The sequence below is a fragment of the Canis lupus genome, chromosome 8 (assembly GCF_011100685.1).
Source record: "Canis lupus familiaris isolate Mischka breed German Shepherd chromosome 8, alternate assembly UU_Cfam_GSD_1.0, whole genome shotgun sequence".
Classification (NCBI taxonomy): domain Eukaryota; kingdom Metazoa; phylum Chordata; class Mammalia; order Carnivora; family Canidae; genus Canis; species Canis lupus.
This window is the reverse complement of record NC_049229.1, coordinates 3,502,607-3,522,983: the sequence shown is the minus strand read 5'-3', so window position 1 is coordinate 3,522,983 and position 20,377 is coordinate 3,502,607. Positions and strand designations below refer to the sequence as shown.

The 20,377-nt window shown below is 42.0% G+C and overlaps 1 protein-coding gene across 8 annotated transcripts in view; it reads left to right on the top strand.

The window, feature by feature from the left end:
* Nucleotides 1-20,377, top strand: part of ACIN1 (apoptotic chromatin condensation inducer 1) — a 34,981-nt gene that overhangs the window by 4,980 nt on the left and 9,624 nt on the right. For 7 of the 8 annotated variants that reach the window (XM_038544198.1, XM_038544197.1, XM_038544194.1 and 4 more), the window contains 4 exons: nt 8,218-8,306; nt 9,954-11,213; nt 11,887-12,102; nt 12,605-12,720. In XM_038544198.1, coding sequence (XP_038400126.1) covers nt 8,218-8,306; nt 9,954-11,213; nt 11,887-12,102; nt 12,605-12,720 — 1,681 coding nt within the window. Of the gene's footprint in view, nt 1-8,217; nt 8,307-9,953; nt 11,214-11,886; nt 12,103-12,604; nt 12,721-18,477; nt 18,627-20,377 lie in introns of those variants that run through there. The other variant, XM_038544201.1, reaches the window with a different exon arrangement.

The window sequence follows — 20,377 nt, the reverse complement described above, 5'->3', positions numbered from 1 at the left end:
AAAAAAAAAATACCTAAGACGGTATACTTTTAGGAGAACATGTATATAAGATGTGAATGGTAGGTAGATATGTTAAATCAATGTGTACAGTAAAAGTATTTTGAATATCTATTAATGTTAGTGGTCATAAGGTAATCGTATCTAATATTTTTTAGAATGTGTAGAAGTAACTAACTCGTCTAATTAATATAGAATTTGAACATAGATTTTTAGAAAATACTTAATGGTAGAAGAATAATAAGTTATTTTAGAGATCTGTTTTTCCTCAAGTACTACGTATCTCCATGCTAGAGTATATGGGGAGTTAGCGCATTGTAAAATCTTTTTGGGAGAGAGAAGATAATTGCACATAAAGCCAACAACTGAAGGTGATGTGTTTTGTTTTATTTATTTATTTGTTTGTTTGTTTATTTAAGATTTTTAAAATTTATTTGTGAGAGACATAGGCAGAGGGAGAAGGAGGCTCCCTATGGGGAGGCTGATGTGGGTGGGACTTGATCCCAGGACCCTAGGATCATGACCTGAGCCAACGCAGGTGCCTCTGAAGATGGTGTGTTTTAAAGCGACATATAAATAGTGCAAACACATAGACCATAAAAATAATAGAATAAGGGGATCTCTGGGTGGCTCAGCAGTTTGGCACCTGCCTTTGGTCCAGGGCGTGGTCCTGGATTCCCGGGATCGAGTCCTGCATCAGGCTTCCGGCATGGAGCCTGCTTCTCCCTCTGCCTGTGTCTCTGCCCCCCTCTCTCTCTCTCTCTCTATGTCTGTCATAAATAAATTAAATAAATAAATAAGTAAGTAAGTAAATAAATAAATCTTTTTTTTAAAGGTACATTGGATTAATATTGCAAAGGGTTTTGAATATCAAGAATGAATATGAAATTTTTTATTTTAAGGGGGAAACCATTGAAAATACTTGATAGGAGCATGATTTGATAAGCAACTCTCTTAAATAAGCCTCTCAAAAAAAAAGTTCTCTTTCAGTTCTAAATGTAATTTGAAATGAAAATGAGAAATGGATCCTGAAATAGAAATAAGGTTTCAGGGGATCCCTGGGTGGCTCAGCGGTTTTGCGCCAGCCTTTGGCCCAGCGCATGATCCTGGAGTCCGGGATCGAGTCCCGCATCGGGCTCCCAGCATGGAGCCTGTTTCTCCCTCTGCCTGTGTCTCTGCCCCTCTCTCTCTCTCTCTCTCTCTCTCTCTCTCTGTGTCTATCATAAATAAATAAAAATAAATCTTTAAAAATAAAAAAAAATTAAAAAATAAAAAAAGAAATAAGGTTTCAAAAGCAAAGATTTAAAGGATAACCAGTCCCTTCAATGTTTTTTATCATCAACCAGACTTTTCCTATGGTGGTAATTAATGAAGGGGGTGGGGGAGACAGTAAAAGAGGAGGAAAGAGAGAAGCAAAAAATATGAGATGAATGTAGTAAATTGTAGAGTACAGCTAACAATTCCATTTGTGTTCTTCTGTGTACTCTCTGCCGTAAACTCTCTTACCTCTGATCTTGGCTAGAATGTGAATCTCATAGATGTGGTACAAAATTTGGTCAAGGTCCTAAATGGAGTGATGGTTGGGAGTTCTAGTGGTGTTTAGTTGGATCAGTTGCAATGCCTGGAGTTTGCCCAGAAAATTAGGTTCTTTTAAGATGTGCAGTGTTAGTTTGTTAGTAGGCCAGTAAACTATCGGGATCCCAACTTATTTGGATGTTTTGGGGGTTCTCTCTTTAATAAGATTTTTTTTTTTAAGATTTTATTTATTTATTCATGAGAGACACAGAAAGAGAGAAAGACAGAGAGAGAGGAAAAGACACAGGCAGAGGGAGAAGCAGGCTCCATGCACCGGGAGCCCGATGTGGGACTCAATCCCGGGACTCCAGGATCGCACCCTGGGCCAAAGGCAGGCGCTAAACCGCTGAGCCACCCAGGGATCCCCAAGAATTGGTTTTTAACATCCTTCCTGGCTCTTCTTGACTACTCTCTTCACTACTTTCTTTAGAATTTTCTAGGGTTTTGGGAGACACTATCCACCTTCCATAGTCAGAGTTGTCTGAGTTTGCCTCTAGATCATGATTGGGTGTACTAAAATCCTTATTGCTATAAGTTAATTATTTCAAAAAGAGTCCCAATCTAGGAAAATAGACATTTAAAAATGGATATCAGGGCAGCCCAGGTGGCTCTGCGGTTTAGCTCCGCCTTCAGCCGAGGGCGTGATCTTGGAGACCTGGGATCAAGTCCCACGTGGGGCTCCCTACATGGAGCCCGCTGCTCCCTCTGCCTGTGTCTCTGCCTCTCTCTCTCTCTGTCTCTCATGAATAAATAAATAAAATCTTAAAAAAAAAATGGATATCAGGATACCGCTTCTTTAACAAAGGTATAGCTCCAGGGAATCTTAACCAGCCTTTTGCTTATAGGGCATATAGTCCTCATTCGTTTTTCTCATATTAAATTTGGAAGCTGAGATTCTAGAGAAATGCTAGGTAAGTTACTCAGCTAACATGAGTCAGATTTAGGTTTGGCGTCATTGCCAGATCTCCATTCTCCTAATTCCTGCTTCTTATTCATACCCAGATACCCAGATTCCCTTTGTCCACAGGCTTTGCTGTTATCTCTAGCTACCTTACTTGGGTCCTACAAATCCTGCCCTAGGATTTGTTTTTCATAATGAAGAAACTACTTTGCTATATGGCTCTTATAAACATTCTTCACTTTATTGTCTAGCAGCCTGAAGGCTTCTGACTTTTGAATCTACATTTACCCTTGCTTTTTAACTCCTGAAATACATTTTTTAATTGCATTGGCTCTACCCTTTGCTAAACATACTCAGTTTCTGCACATATTAACATCTGGCTTAAGATACTTAGGTGACTATGTGCCCATAATAGATGTCCCCTTTCCCAGAAGCTTGTATGCATCATGTCAGTTCTATACAGGGAGCTAGAAAGTGAGTCCTCGTTCTCTTTTATCTTGTTTTTTCTTCTTTATATTTTGTATTGCTTACTAATTTCCTGTTTTTACGTCTGAGGGTCCCCTCCAGGCGCCATTTTTTTGCAAAACAGTCATGACCAAAACTTACTGAACAGCCTACATCTCATTGGTGACTTATTACTTAAGTGCTTCCAGAGAAGTAATCATCTAGAATTCTATCACTGCAGTTTTACAGCATCAAAACAACATTATGATCCAATAGAATAGCACTTAGCTTTGAGTAGGTCGAAAAAGAGGCTCTTTGCTTGTACATACCTAATTTTACTTTATTTTATTTTTTTAAATATATTTTTTTAAATTTTTATTTATTTATGATAGTCACACAGAGAGAGAGAGGCAGAGACACAGGCAGAGGGAGAAGCAGGCTCCATGCACCGGGAGCCCGCGTGGGATTCGATCCCGGGTCTCCAGGATCGCGCCCTGGCCCAAAGGCAGGCGCCAAACCCCTGCGCCACCCAGGGATCCCTACATACCTAATTTTAAAATCATAACTCTAAAACTTTTTTAAGTTCCAGGATTTTTGTTTTTTAAATAGATTTTATTTATTCATGAGAGACGCAGAGAGAGAGAGAGAGGCAGAGACACAGGCAGAGGGAGAAGCAGGCTATCCGAGGGAGCCTGATGTGGGACTTGATCCCGGGGCTCCAGGATCATAGCCTGAGCCAAAGGCAGACCCTCAACCACTGAGCCACCCAGGTGTCCCGTCTAAAACTCTTTGACCTGTTTTAGCACATTTATCTCTGACCAACTTTACAAAACGTGTCTTTCCCACCCCTTAATTACATTTATTTATTCAGAGCACACAGGTGCTTACTGAAAGCTGTTAATCACCACACAGCATCTTTTTATTTTTTTAAGATTTTATTTATTTTTATTTTATTTATTTTTTTAAGATTCTATTTTTTTTTTTAAGATTTTATTTATTCATGAGAGACAGAGACACAGGCAGAGAGAGAAGCAGGTTCCATGCAGGGAGCCTGATGTCGGACTTGACTCTGGGATTCCAGGATCATGGACTCCAAGATCACGCCCTGGGCCGAAGGCAGGTGCAAAACTGCTGAGCCACCCAGGGATCCCCAACAGAGCATCTTTAGTATGACTTTAAATATGTGCATATAGGGATCCCTGGGTGGCGCAGCGGTTTGGCGCCTGCCTTTGGCCCAGGGCGCGATCCTGGAGACCTGGGATCGAATCCCACGTCAGGCTCCCGGTGCATGGAGCCTGCTTCTCCCTCTGCCTGTGTCTCTGCCTCTCTCTCTCTCTCTCTATGTGACTATCATAAAAAAATAAATAAATAAATAAATAAATATGTGCATATAACTCCTGTTTTTAGATTAAAAAGAAAACGAAGAGAATGTTTCTTAGAACTTGTATCGATAAAGCTAGTACTTGAGATAGCTAGACCTATGAATTTTAGCTCTTCATAGGATTTGAAGAGTATGTTTTTCTTCCAGAGGATGGGATTTTATCCTTTTGAAAATATTTATTTTCTTATTACAAAAAGTAGTAGGTAAAAAAAAAAATTTTTAAGTAGTATGTGTTTATTAAAGAAAATTTGGAAAAACTAGAAAAAAACTATTTTTTGCATCATCCATAGTCCTACAAACTAAAAAACCTGAATTGATACTTTGCTATATAATTTTCATCGTCTTTTCTTTGTCTACGTAAAGTTTAAAATATCTGCAACATTAAGATCTATATTATTCCTTTGACCTGGTTAACTTTTTTTTGAGAGTATGCTAGGGGATGTGGAGAGGCAGTAGGAGAGGGAGAAAATCTTTAGCAGGCTCCACACCCAGCATGTAGCCCAAAGAAGGGCTAAGCTCCATCTCACAACCCTGAGGTCAGGGCCTGAGTCAAAATTAAGAATCCAGTGCTTAACCAGCTGAGCCACCTTGGTGCCCCTCTCCTTTTTCTTTTCTAATTCTTAAGCATCTGGATAATTTTAAGACTTATTTTTAAGATTTTATTTTTAAATAATCTCTATACCCAACATGGGGTGTGAACTCACAGCCCTGAGATCAATAGTCACATGTTCTACCAACTAAGGGAGCCAGAGGAAGGTACAGAGATTTTCTATATGCTTTCTACTCCCGCACCTGCACAGCCTCTCCCATTATCAATATCCCCCACTATTGTGATACATTTCTTAAAATTGAAGAGTCTGTGTTGACAAGTCATAATCACCCAAGATGTATAGTTTACCCTAGGGTTCACTGTTGAGTTGTACATTTTGTGGGTTTGGATAGTTGTATAATATGTAATAATTCCAGTGTCATGTAGGGTATTTTCACTGTTGTAAAAATCCTTGATGCTCTGCCTGTTGTCCTGCCCTCTCCCCCACCCCAGCCTATACCTTTTTCTCCTATTTAGTTAAACTACAAAAATAACTTCTTTATTTTATATTTGTATAGGAGCTTTATCTAAAATTAATGGAAAACAATTTTCTTTCAGTTTTACTCATCTTGTAGTTTAACCTATTCCACTTATTTAATTATGATATTATTATTGATTATTACTATCACCACATTATTAACTTCTAAGATTATCCCTCAGTATTTGCTAGAGAATCTGGCCTGCCAGTATATGTCCTAACCATAGATCCTGTACACACATCCATAATGCAAGTCATTATTCACTAAGATATGAAATGGCATATTTTTAGAGATCCTATTAGTGAAGTGATCATTGAGTCAAGTTTTATAGAATATGTGCAGTGTCTTAGTTCATTTTATGTTTTTTTCTTTTACTTACAGAAGCAAAGACAAGTTCATTTTAAATTGCTGGGATATAGAATTAAGACCTTGGGTTAGAGCTCACACCTCTATTTTATTTGCACTGATTTAGTATAGGACTGGGTTTTGTGGATCATTAAAGCCTTTTGTACTATATTAAAATTGAGCCCAATCTGAGTTAAGTATCTGGAATATAATCATATTCAGGCTGTTTTCTTTTTTCTCTTCCTTTTTTTTTTAATATATATATATTTAGATTTTATTTATTTATTGAGACAGAGAGAGAGAGAGAGAGATTGGCAGAGACACAGGCAGAGGGAGAAGCAGGCTCCATGCAGGTAGCCCAACGTGGGACGCGATCCCAGGACTCCAGGATCACACCCCGGGCTGCAGGCAGCGCTAAACCGCTGTGCCATTGGGGCTGCCCTTTAGGCTGTTTTCTAAACTGGTTCTCATCAATATTTGCATTCCTATTCTTTGTAATATTTTAATACTGGTAGGAAACTCAGAAATCTTTCAGTCCATCTCTGCCTTTTCCTTGGTCAAGACATTGAGACCCAAATTTGGTTGTGTCTGTGTGTGTGTGTGTGGGGGGGTGTTTTAGAGAGAGAGCACACTTGCATGAGAATGGGGATGGGGAGAGGGAGGAAGAGAGAATCTCAAGCAGGCTCCATATTGAGTGCAGAGCCCAGTGCATGGCTCGATCTCACAACCCTGATATCAAGACCTGAGCCAAAATCAAGAGTTGGATACTTAACTGACTGAGCCACCCAAGTGTCCCAAGACCCCAGTTTTTTGGTTTTTTTAAGGTTTTATTTTTATTTGAAAGAGAGCAAGGGCACTCATACATAAGCGGGGGAACAGCAGAGGGAGCAGTGGGCTCCCCACTGAGCGTGGAGCCTGACATGGGGCTCAGTCAATCCCAGGGCCCTGGGATGATGACCTGAGCCCAAGGCAGACACTCAACTGACTGAGCCATCCAGGCGCCTGGGCCCCAATTTTTTTTTTTTCTTTTTTTTATTCATGAGAGACACCCAGAGAGAGAGGCAGAGACACAACACAGGGAGAAGCAGGCTCCATGCAGGGACTCGATTCTGGGTCTCCAGGATCACACCCTGGGCCGAAGGCAGGTGCTCAACCGCTGAGCCCAGGCGTCCCTGGGCCCAAATTTTTTAAGTGATTTATGCACAATCACCTTTTCTTATGGAATGTGAACAAAATTTTCTTTCTAGTTTTACATGGAGTTATTATTTGAAATGACCTAGATTGGTGGTTTTCAAGCTTTCTTGAACTTATTTTTCCTTTCAAAAAGAATCCCACCTTGAGCACTTTATATAAAACATAATTAAGGGGTACCTGGGTACCTGGCTCAGTCAGTTAAACGTCTGCCTTTAGCTTATGTCATGATCCCGGGGCCCTGAGATCAAGCCCCACATCGGGCTCCCTGCTTTGCGGGAGTCTGTTTCTCCCTCTGCCTGTGTTGTACTCTTTCCCTGCTTGTACTCTCTCACTCTCTCTGTCAATTAAGTAAATAAAAGTCTTTAAAACAAAACTAAATAAATAAAACAGTAATTGAAAGGGCCCATTTCTGAAGCCCTGTCCAGTGGCTTGAAATAATTTCTAGGAATATTAGGGCCCGAAAACAATTCATGTAAGTACTTACTTCATGAGATTATTTTACAAACTGGTCTGTTAATCATTATATTTTGTTCAAAACTAGTGGTAGCGGGCAGCCCTTTTGGTGCAGCAGTTTAGTGCCTCCTGCAGCCCAGGGCGTGATCCTGGAGACCCTGGATCGAGTCCTGCGTCGGGCTCTCTGCATGGAGCCTGCTTCTCCCTCTGCCTGGGTCTCTGCCTCTCTCTCTCTCTTTGTGTCTCTATGAATAAATAAATAAATCTTAAAAAAAACAAACTAGTGGTAGCAATAGGCAATCCAGAAAAATAGTGACAAAACATTTTGTAGAAATAAGCGTGTTTTGTATTTGTGCATCCCTGCTAAACAGTTTGAAGCCCCTAGTAGTTATTTTACAGTTATTTGAGTTATGTCTAATATGTGAATTGTCTTTGGGATATTGAAAATATTCCAGACATCACAGTAGGAATAATCAATAAGACCCTTAGAACTTTTTTTTTTAAGATTTATTAATTTTTTTGGAAAACAAGTGCATGTGAACAGGGAGAGGGGCAGAAGGAGAAGGAGAGAGAGAACATCCTCAAGCCAACTCCCCACTGACTGCAGAGTCCAACTCAGGGCTCAGTCCCAGAACCCTGAGATCATGATCTGAGCCTAAGCCAAGAATTGGCTGCTTAACCAACTGAACCACCCAGGCACACACCCCTCTTAGAACTTTATATAGTATTCTGCGTAGAATTTAAAGAAATGAATATAGATACATATTGACCAACTCATATGCTATAATTGAATTTTAGAAAGCGTCTTCAAATGAATGTTTACACCATGAATCTGACTTGATTTTCTTTCATTTGATAGGAAAAAGCTCCTCTATTTCTGAAGAGAAAGGTGAATCTGATGATGATAAACCAAGGAAAGGAGAAAGACGATCATCCAGGGTCAGACAGGTAACTCAGATACCTGTTAAAGCTTCTGTCACCTCTCTGGGTACTGCTTTGTATATCTCCTTCCATCACTTTTTCAGAGTTGGTGTCTCTAGATTTCTGTACTTCTCTCTCTCTCTCTCTCTCTCTCTCTGTCTTTTTTTTTTTTTTTTTTTTAGATTATTTATTAGGGAGTGCACAAGCAGAAGGAGGAGCAGAGGGAGAGGGAGAAGCAGGCTCCCCATTGAGCAGGGAGCCCAATTGGGGGCTTGATCCTAGGACCCTGGATCATGACCTGAGCCAAAGGCAGACGCTTAACAGACTGATCCACCTAGGTTCCCCTGTAATTTTCTTCTTTCTCCTCTTTATCTCACTTTTTTGTGTGTTATTGGGAGGAGCGGTGATTTTGTTTATTTTTGTTTGTGTTTTTTTGAAAAGCACTTGTTAGCATTTAATGAACCTCCCTCTACTTGGCTTCAAGCTAGTAGGATGCAAGTCTCCCCCCACCCTTCATCTTCTCAGCTTTTCTACTGAACAGTGACCTCATGACAGGCTGTTTGGGGAGGTTTCCCTTCTTCAAAACTTTGTCATAGCCTGACTGCACCATGTCACTGATAGGAGCAGCTCCAGTCTTGTTTTTGGCAGTATTTACCCGTGTCTGCTCACTAACTAAAGTCCACAGTGTGTTGGGGTTGACAGATGGGCAGAAGCTCTGGCTTCTCTTAAGTGGTAATGCCTCATTACCAAGGTAACCTAGGTGATATTTGTCAAAGTTGATCCCATGGTGATGCATGCCACCAGCATTGGCCTCCTGGGTGTTTCCAGGGACTTGCCAATGTAGCCGTGGCTCAGGTGGCCGAGGTCTTCCTCAGTTTAGATGGCATATGAGCAGCCCAGACAAAAAGAGTTGTTTTTTTGTTTTCTAATTAGGTCTGTTCAGGTTTTTAAGCAAATATATGAAAACTAAAACTTATGAAAGTTAACAGGCTGGGCTGTATTTCTAAAGTACATTATTAGAAAAGATAAAATTACTCAATTAGAACTTTAAAGCCAGGGACACCTGGGTGGCTCAGCAGTCGCGCATCTGCCTTTGGTTCAGGTCATGATCTGGGAGTCCCAGAATCGAGTCCCATATCAGGCTCCCTGCATGGAACCTACTTCTCCCTCTGCCTATGTCTCTGCCTATGTCTCTGCCTCTCTCTCTCTCTCAATAAATAAATAAATAAATAAACTTTAAAGCCATATGATACAGTGTTAAGTGAACAGAACACAAAAGTGTATCTGTGGTGTGGTTATGACTATGAAAAGAAATGATGGGGAAAAAAGTCAATATACCCAAGTGATAAAAGATAATTATATTAAGTGATGATAATCAGTTCCCCCATCCCCTTCCCTTGCTACTTTCTAGATGTTCAGTGTGTATTTATTTTTAAAGTTTGAAACTAGAAAATGAACTAGTAGCAGTTTCATAAATTGTATTCCTTTTGTACTCTATATTGATTCCCATAACAGCTTGACAAGTCATGCTTGTTTACTGTCACACTTGTTTGTATGGATGCAAGCCTGTATCATTGAGTTTCTCCTTTCTGTGTGTATCTTCTGAGATACTTTTTTTTCCTGTGTTGATGGAGAGCAAATATACTTGGAACCATTGTATATCTTTTCTTTCAGGCAAGAGCAGCTAAACTCTCTGAGTGTAGCCAGGTGACCGAGGAGGAAGAGGATCAAGAAACACCTTCCAGAAATCTGAGGGTCAGAGCAGATCGAAATTTGAAAACAGAGGAAGAAGAAGAGGAGGAGGAGGAAGAGGAAGAAGAGGAAGAGGAAGAGGAGGGACAAAAATCTAGGGATGCACCTGTCCTGAAACAGTTTAAGGAAGCAGAAGAGGGGGAAGAGATGCCCAGAGTAAAACCAGAGGAGGTGATAGATGAGAGACACCAAAGCATAAGATCCCCGGAACAGGAGGAGCTAGAGAGAGGAGGAAGAGTTACAAGGTCCCAGGAAGAAGCGAGAAGAAGTCATGTGGCCAGATATCAGCAGGAAAAAGAGATGAAAACAGTTTCTTCCCTTGAAGAAGAAAAACAAACAAAAACTTCAAAAGGCTTGGAGGAAAAATCAAAGTCCCCTTCCCCTCCTCGACTGACTGAAGATCTGGAGAAGGCTCCTCTTGTGCTACAACCAGAGCAAAATGTCGGTGAAGAGGAAACTCCTCCGCCTTTACTTATCAAGGAAGCATCTTCTCCACCACCTAATACACAACTCCAGACTGAAGAAGAAATAGAGCCCATGGAAGGCCCAGCTCCCCCTGTCCTCACTCAGCTATCTCCTCCTAATACAGATGGTGAGGCCAGGGAGCTATTAATATCTCCACATACTGTTCAGTTGGTGGGACGCCTGTCTCCTTTGTCAAGTCCTGCAGACACCAAAGCAGAATCTCTAGCAGAGAAAGTGTCAGAGGAGAGTGTCCTGCCTCTAGTTCAGAAAAGCACACTAGCTGAATGCTCAACCCAGAAGGGTCTTGAAACTGAGTCCGAAAAATATGTTCAACCATTCCCTTTTAAAATTGAGGAATTAGCACCAGCCAAAGGGATCACCGAGGAATCTCTGAAACAGCTGTCTCTGGAACAGAAGGAAGGTAGAAGGGCTTCTCATACTCTTCTCCCAAGCCACAGATTGAAACAGTCAGCTGACTCATCCTCAAGCCGATCCTCCTCTTCATCCTCCAGTTCTAGATCAAGATCTCGCTCTCCGGACAGCTCAGGCTCTCAGTCTCACTCATCTCTAAGATCCAAGCAGAGAGATGTATCTCGGGCACATACTCATACCAACCCTCGTGGTAGATCTGAGATGGGCTCCCGATCAACATCAGAGTCTAGGTCACGTTCCCGTTCCCGTTCCCGTTCTCGTTCAGCTTCAAGCAACAGCAGAAAAGTAAGTGTGGGAGAATCCTGGGTGCATTGATGTTTTGTCTGTATTCCAGTGTTTTTCAACCCCAGGAGAACCTATTATAATTTCTGGCAGGAATGGGAAAAGCTTCCTTTTATTCCCCAGGTCAGTGATTATGTTCCCATTATTTCTGACTCTAATTTTTAATTCCTTGATCCCTACATAGAGTCCTTTTTCATTTTTTTGAGTCTCTTTGATTCTAAAGTTGAATCATTTACCTATCTCCCTCAGTAGACTATAAACTTGAGGATATGGACATGCCTTTTTATGTGTGTATCCTAGTAACCCAGTATCTAGTTGAGACTTAATAATTTGCCAACAATCGATCCCTGGGTGGCGCAGCGGTTTAGCGCCTGCCTTTGGCCCGGGGCGCGATCCTGGAGACCCGGGATCCAATCCCGCGTCGGGCTCCCTGCATGGAGCCTGCTTCTCCCTCAGCCTGTGTCTCTGCCTCCCTCTCTCTCTCTGTGACTATCATAAATAAAAAATAATAATAATAATAATAATAATTTGCCAACAATCTAGGAAGTCAAGGAGGTCACGGACTCAAACAGGAATAAACATAGGGACAGAAGGGTCCAGTGGAATTGGGAAACTCGGTGACATATTGAATATATACCATATAAAATAATTTGCCTTATGTGCTTCATTTCTTTAGTCTCTGAGCCCTGGAATCTCCAGGGACAGCAGCACCAGCTACACTGAAACCAAAGATCCCTCTTCTGGGCAGGAGGTTGCAACTCCACCTGTGCCACAACTGCAGGTCCTTGAGCCAAAGGAGAGGACTTCCACCTCATCCTCTATCCAAGTGAGACGTTTGAGCCAACCTGAGCCAGCTGAAAAGCATGTGACCCAGAGGTTACAACCTGAGCGGGTAGGCTATTATGTCCCCTCCCTAGGAGGAGATGGAGGATTAGGCATGATTTTCCTTTTTTGTCTTAGTTATAAAACTGAAAGGTCAGTCTAGATAAGGTTCATTGGAAAGGTAGATGGTTGGGGATACCTGTAAGGTTCCACTGAACTCAGTTCCAACTCTCTGGTTGATGAAAGCTCTGTATGAGGCTAGGCAGCAGGGTTCTTATCTCCAGGGCTCCCAGGGTCACTTCCACAGAATGTCTCCTTTTTTTCCGCCCCAGAGGAAGACTTTTCTCAGTTTTCTCAAGAAAAGAATTCTAATAAAATAATTGTTGGCATAGAAATTCTTTAAGCATCATTCTATTCCACTTTCTAAACTAGAATAACAAAGATATATAGGGCAAAGTGTGGAACTACTACTGTGTAAGTCCTGCTCTGCCTTACCAGCTCCAGGTTAAAGAAAAAAACCAAGCAGATTTAAGTATGTTGCTATGGGCATTTTGCTATGTTTGTCCTGACAGGGGAGCCCAAAGAAGTGTGAAGCTGAAGAGGCAGAGCCACCAGCTGCCACACAGCCCCAAACCTCAGAGACCCAGACTGCTCACCTACCAGAATCAGAAAGGATTCATCACACTGTGTAAGTACTCTCTCTCAACTGGGGTATAACAAGGAACTGGGAATATGGAATAAATAGTTCTTTGCTCCCTGGGGTTCTTTGACTAAGTAGTCCTCGTTTCCTTCTAAAATATAAAGGCAGAGCTTTATCTGGACAGAGGCTAGGCTTCAGTGGTTCTGTTGAGAGCTGCCACCAGAATTTTTAAGGTAGTCTGAAAAGTGGTGGTTAGAGCATAAGGAAACCCAATTGGTCATCTGACCAAAATAGTTCCTTTAAGGAGCAGGTAGCGGAGGCTTTGTTTTCCAAACTCAAGACAGTGTAAGGGAGTTGACTCGAGGCATCTTAACTCATAACTCACATTTACTAGCTATATCTGAGTCTGGGAACAGTTTAATAAAGCATACCAAGAATCTACCAAGAAAGACACAGGAGAGTGTTGTGTTTGATTTTTGTTTTCCCTAGTTGTTAGCTGTCTTTTTATTAAGCACAGTCTATCTTAGTTCTTATTGGATATACAGCAAAATATGAAGCATGTATCAAGTCAGAAGTTTGTTTTTGGACCCCTAAGGCCCTTGGTTTGATTTTTACCATTTTCATAATTAATGTGAGCTTTTTGTTCCTTATATTTAATTCTAGAAAAATATAGGTAAGAACAGGTATATCATTCATGCATTATTTTGAGCTAGGTACTATTGAGTTAAAAAGCCATTGAACCCAAGTTCCTGGCTTCAGAGTGCTATGGGAAATGAAAAGCAAAACATTGCAGAAATACAATTGCTTACTTTAGTCATCAAGAATCCTGTACTGCTTTAATGAACATCCAGTGTAGACAGTTGACCTAAAGTTGTTGGTTTTATGTCATTTTAACACTAATCCTGCCAGTATGATTTTTCCCTTTATGTAAAAGTCTAATAATTTACACTCTTCTGAGAGCTTCAGACTATCTTTCCTCTGATTTTCGAGGGTGGTGGGCAGGTGACATTTATTATCTCATTTCTTTTTGACTTTAATACTAGTTTTATTCTTCTTACTATCTATGTAGCTTTCGCCTTGGGACATACCCTTGCCTTGTCTATTCTAATGGTCTTGCCTCTGCTGCCATCTTGTGGCTGTTATTTTTTTGGTTTGAAAGTCAAAAGTTCACTATACTTCCTTTGAAAAGTTTTTGTTATTTCCCCTTTGGGATGGGTACATTATCCTTTGGAAGGGGGTTTTTCTTCTAGGACCATAAAGTGAAAACCCAGCGGATTCTGGAAAGTGTTCAGGATTCCCCAACTACACCATCGATGAGGAAATGGGGTGACACCTTGCCTTCCATATCCAGCAACCAGAGATAATACCTGCCCTCTCCTAACCCATCCCAAGGGGGTACATATCCTTTGTATAATGGCAGTTTTGAAGTAGGTGTTGACAACCTACTACTAATTGGGCCTGAGAAACTGCCTCTTATACACTTTAAGAAGCAAGTAATTTTCTAAAAAGGTTTTTCTTACCCTAAAATTTACTTGGTCTATGAGATCCTGGCAGCAAAACAGCACTTGATGCTATTTTGAAACATCTTTATTTCTGGACTTTTTAGCATGCAAGTCCAGGACAAATGAAGCCTGGAGTCATGTACAGAGTTTTTCTCCCCACATAAGCGTGCCTTTGATCTTCCATTTTATGACCGAGGTAATCTAGTCATATTTATTCCAACAAGATGATAGGCAAGTGACACCTTGGGCTAATACTGAGACTGTCCATTGTTGCCTAGGCAAGCTTCAGTGGAGCAGCCTATAGATGAGAAATGCAATCTGAGCTCAGGAGTAGCTCACACACATCGCCTTTACCTACTTTCCCTCTGCCTGGCTTCCAGATGGCCTGTTCAGCAGCCTAATAAAAAGACATGCCCCAAAGCCTAAACTCATAGGCTATTATGACACAGGATCTGGTAAATGAATCTTTGAGAACTTCGCCTACATTTCTCAAGGCCCTACTGCATCTGATTTACAACACTCCTAGTCTTTCACCCCTCTAGAGTCCTAGTTTTCAGCCTGGTGACCTCTGGAGCCCCTGGCCAATTAAATGGAAATGACTATTTGTAGCTTAACCTTGGTTTTCCTGTCTGTCTCAACAAGACACAGAGCTAGGCCCTGTTGATTCAGTAAAGTGTTTAAAAAAAAAAAAGATTTCAAAGACCTGTCAGCACCTGGAAGAGATTGCTTAACTTTTTCTGTGCTTTGTTAAATCCTTTCTGATTCTGATTGTGCCCTGAGGAATTCTAAATTTATGAGGTAAGGTATCTCATCATTGGTTGGAGCAGGAATTTGTGAGCCCTCAGTCTTGTTTCAATTGAGCATGTTCTAAAACCCAGTCTTCTGTCCACTGTGGATATAACAAAAGTGTCCTCATACAGCAGAAAATAATGCTACTCTGTTTTTATGTTTAAAAAAAAAATAGAGGGGGGAAGAAAAGAACTTTTATGTGAGCAACTGTATTATCCAGCAGTAGTTAATTCAAACCTGAGTTTTTCTAAATACAACCTTCCTGAGTATCCAACTCTCGCAGGCAATAGTAACTTTGGGCTTTTGGCTTATGCTTATTGTCCTTTTGCCTGAGTATGAGGAAGGAAATAGTCCTTTAAGCCAGTGTGACAATGTAATGGTTACTCTCTAGAGGACTTAACAGTGCCAATATGCCAAATGATGCATCATTTTTAAAAGTAGAATTTATTATCATCAATAGCGTTTGTTTACTGAGAAATTGGAATTTAAGATCATACTCCCCAAATCATATTGTCCTTGGTCATCTTAGAACTAGTATACCCCTGCAAATATTCTATATTTAAGTCTCACTGCTTGTCATATCCCACTATTCCGTATCAGATCCTCAGCTCATCCTCATGAATTTTCTATAATAACTAAAGTTCAAACATAAAACATACATGCCTGTAGAAATTTTCTTTTCTATTAGTTTCTCTGATTTTTATTTAGATATGAACTATAATGTGATGTTGTTAGTCTCCAAGTAGTTTTGTCCTTTTCTCCTGAGCTACAAATGCTTTGTGTGCTGTTCAGTTATGGATAGATATCTCCCACCCTCAAGTCCCCATGCAATTTCACAATTTTTTCAAAGATACAGAAATATTTGTGCAAGAACTTAAGTGTGGGAAAGGAGATGCCAGGATGGATGCCTTTTGTTTTAAAAGGGCTGCAAAGAAAAGCTTCATGGGGCTCTGACAAGTAGCTAACAAGGCTTTGGGACTGGTCCTACAAATAGATTGAGTCCCTTTCCAGGGCAATTTTAAGGATTCCTCTTTTTCTTATGAAAATAAAGTCTTAGGAATCCTGGATTGGGGATCCCTGGGTGGCTCAGCAGTTTAGTGCCTGCCTTTGGCCCAGGGTGCGATCCTGGAGTCCCAGGATCAAGTCCCACGTCAGGCTCCTGGCATGGAGCCTGCTTCCCCCTCCTCCTGTGTCTCTCCCCCCCCCCCCCCCCCCGTCTCTCTATGTCTATCATAAATAAATAAATAAATAAATAAATCTTTTAAAAAAAAAAAGGAATCCTGGATTCCACAGAATTGTTCGTAGGGAAATAGATGGCACAAACTCAGTGTGTCCTAAAGCTATGGATAATGTGGTAAAATTCCTATTCTTGAAAAAGAATTTCCAGTGAAAGAGAAATTGTTCCTCTAAGGAAGCTACTTCTGGAGAGGCATATTTGGCAGCTGAAACTATTTTAGGACAATTGATGGGCAGGGAACATTTATTTGAGGATGTTAAAAGGTAATATCCTCTGTAGGGACTCCATCTAAAAAGAATTTTAAGAAAACTTTGGAAAAAAAAAAAACTTTGGGGCTCCTTTCTGGCTTGGTAGAGCATGCAACTCTTGATCTTGGGGTCATGAGTTCAAACCCCACATCAGGTATAGAGCTTACTTTTAAAAAGAAGAAAACTTTTAGTTCAGCAAGCAATTATTACAGTGTCCACTTGGTCCACACAATGATGGCCTAATTGAGAAATATTTACTGAGCATTTCTTTGTGTTAGGCCGTGGGCCAGGGACTAGGTAGGGCACGTAGTCCCTGACCTTGAGGAATCCTGCAAGGTGGAGGTGAGAGGCAAGTTATCCAGCGGTTATTATACAAAGTGATGAGGCCCTTGCTGAAAACCTGTTAGACCAACTACTGATGCCTTCACATCAGAGAAAGCTCAGTCTACTCTTTAAGAAACCTCCCTAAGTGGTATCAATGAGATAATGGTCTATTAAATGTACATGTGTTTATGCATATCCTTATCGTGACTTGGAGTGTTGTCCAAGCCAAACTCTTAAAGGCAAAGCCTTATCACATTGTTCCATGAGATCGGTATTGTTTTGATTCCCACTTTACAGATAAAGTAATAGATATACAGAGAAGACCAGAGAGACTTGCCCAGTGTCAGAATTTATATAGGAGCACTGTTGGGCCATGATTGGGCCATAGCCAGTTTGACTGCAGAGCTCTGTCTTAGCAGATGGACCACAAATGAAAGGGAGCTTTTATTATTATTTTTTTATTTTGAGAACTTCAAAAAATAGTTAAAAATAAAAACTTTTTATTTTTTTTTTTGAAAGGGAGCTTTTAGAGTAACGTGTAAACATGACCACTTTAACATGTAATTGGCATGTACAAGATTTCAGTGGGGAGGCAATTTTATTCCTGGCTGAAAGCTCTGGTATTACAAATGGGATAATACCAAGCTTTTGATTAAAGACCCAGGAGCTTGTCTTAGCTTTAGACCTCTGCTGCCACAAACTGGGGTGCAAAAGGAGCACCTTTGCAGTCAACAAAGGAGTTTTTGAGCATCTGCTGAGGGCTTTTTTTTTTAATGGTTAAGAGTCAGCTTCATATTTCACATTTAGTCTGGTGAAAATACCCATGATTAATAATTTCCGTTTAGTTCCCAAACACTTTGGGCCCAGCAGACCTCCCCCAACCCCCAGCCATGTGTAACAGCTCTCACTTCAGCTGCTTGTCTGCTTTGGAGCCCCCACCTTGGAGCCCTTGCTCCAAGAAGTGGCCTTCATGCTTCAGCTACCAAGGTCCCCTTGCTCTGTTTATCCTTTTCCTTTCTGGCTCCAGTGGACCCTGGAGCAGGGTGACCTTATTAAAGACTGTGAAACAAAGTTGTCTGTCATCTCTTCAGAGACACCTCTCCCCCTCTCTGCTGGTAATTCAAAAAGGAACTCTGCTCTGCTCTCCTCCCGCCATCCCTGGAGAAAGGACAGGTTGGAGTAATAACACGTGGTCATTGCTTGGGGGTGAGCAGCCAGCTAGCTGCTGTAGTGATTGGATAGTGCCAGTTCTCATCCCACCTCCCCGCATGAGCAGCTGACTGGCTTCTAGGATAGAGGGAGGTGGGCACATAAAAAATTGCTCATGGCCGTCCATTCTGTGTCTCTTTCAACTTTGGCTTTGTTGTCTTCCTTCTTTAATCATTTTTCACTCCCAGCTCTGCTGTTTCCCTTCTTTCTATTCTCTGGACTCTTGGAAGCAAGCAGCTGTAACTTTGTATGTCCTCTCCACCCAGCCCCCTCCCCCGCCCCTGGGACAAGGAGAGCGCACCCTCTCCCTGCGGGCTTAGGCCTCAGTGGCTGTTGTAACCTGAGAAAAGAAGGAAAAAGGCCAGGCCTATTGAGCCAGCAGTGAGCTCCCTGTGGCCTGCCAGAGGATAAGAACCTTGCTCACTCAGCGCCCTCCCTCTTCTCTTTTCCCCTCCCCTGCTGCAGCAGGGCCCTCCCCCATCCGCACACACGGGCTGCTGGGTAAGTGGCAAGATGGCTCCCCTGCATGTCTCCGGCTGATCGCTGCCGCTCCGCCAATACAATAGAGCCAGCCACTACCAGCAGCCTGGCCCTCTTCCTCCTCCTTCTCCAGAGAGACCAATCCAGCCGAACTCGGGGTTTGCCGTGAGGACTTAACGCTTATCTCTTAAAAGCCAGATCTATTTTAGCCTCCCCTCACCGCCACCACCTCCCCTTCCATTTACCATTTTTTGGATCCCCAGTTGCTGCATCTCGATTTTCTCTCTCTGGATCGGGTGGCTGGGGAGGAGGTGGTGGGCTATTGGGACAAGGAAGGTGTTGTGGGGTTTTTTTTTGGTTTTTTTTTGTTTTTTTAGGATTTTTTTGTTTGGTTTTTATTATTTCTTCCATTCCAGAAAGGGATAAACAGCACTTCCAGGGGGAGAAAAAAAATCATGTTATCAGAAAGCAAAGAAGGGTGAGAGCTTCACATTTCCATGTATCCCTTTTCCCCACCGCTCTACCTACCTCATCTTCCTTCTCTTCCCCATGGCTTTCATTCCGTCTTTCGTTTTGGTTTGTTTTCAGTCATTCTGCTTTCCCCTTTGTCCTTCCTGCCTGATTTCTAATTGGCCCAACTTGCCCTCTCCGTGTGGGAAATAGGTATTTTTTAGATAAGTCTTTTCTTTCCATTTAGGCAGTTGAATCGCGTGTTTCTGTGGGGGCCGATTAGCTGGGGGCACAGTTCCGATTTTCCCCTCCCCCTTCCCGTGCATCCCTCCCTGCCTCTCGGGGAGGCTGTTCTGACCTCTGAGTGTCAGTCAGCCTGTTGGGAATGCTGAATTTTCTAGTGGTGGTGATCAACGTGGGGAGGCTTGGTTTCCCCTCCCCTGGGTCTTAGGCCCCTGATTATCTTAATTTGATTTTTTTTCCCTCCCACTGTTTGGGTGGTAGTGGGAGTGAGAGTAGAGATAGAAGTTAGGGATGAAGACAGAAAAAGGAGATGAATAGTTTATCTCAAGTGAATCTCAGGGATTCGTTGCCTGAAATGGAAGCTAACTTGTGTGATTCAGAGTGGGGGTGGGAGGATTCAGTATTTGTAGTTGGTGGAGGGGATGTAAGGTGGGCTGGAGGGTGTGTCCTGACTGGGAGGCCTGCTCTCTTTATCTCTTGGAAGTTGGAATGAGGGAATGGGAGAAACTGGGTGAAAGCCGAATGTAAGAACAATTCCTACACCTCTGAGCAGGTAAAAGTGGCCTGATTCTTCTCTGAGCTTTCAAACTCCAGCAGTTGTAGTTTTTCCTTTTGGTTGAGAGGGTCCTCATTGAATTTTGAACCTTCAACAGCCCTACTGTCCCTGCCCCTCCTCCGCCCCACAATTTCTCCATTCCTGTTGCTTCCAGATCCTGTAGGTCAGTAGGCCTTATTAAGCAGTTGATTATAAACACAAGGTTGGGATCACTTGCCACGGCCATTCTTTCTCGTCTTAAGCAATCAGGCTTCCTGTAATTTCTCATGCAATTTTGTTAAAGATGCCTGTGGCCAGGGGATAGGGAGGCTACAGGGTTGTGGGCAAATCACAGTCACTTTTGAGGGACTGTGTTTAGAGTGGTACGTTTTTCCTTTCCATGTAAGAGTACTCTGGTGAATTACCTAAAAACAGTTGGGAGTCCTGACCCCACATGTCACAGCTTTATCCCATCTGGGCAGTGGATGGATGCGGTTGCTAAGATCTGTGCTATTTTCCCAAGGAAAACTGTTTTCCTACTTTTCCTGTGGGGGCCAGGTCTCTAGTCTCATCTGAAAAGCAACCCTCCCAAACCCACCCAAGTGATGAGGCATGGGGGTTTCCTGACCCAAAACCTAATGTCTTGCTCTCTCTTCCCCTTGGTTCTTTCCTGCCCTTCCCTCCCTAC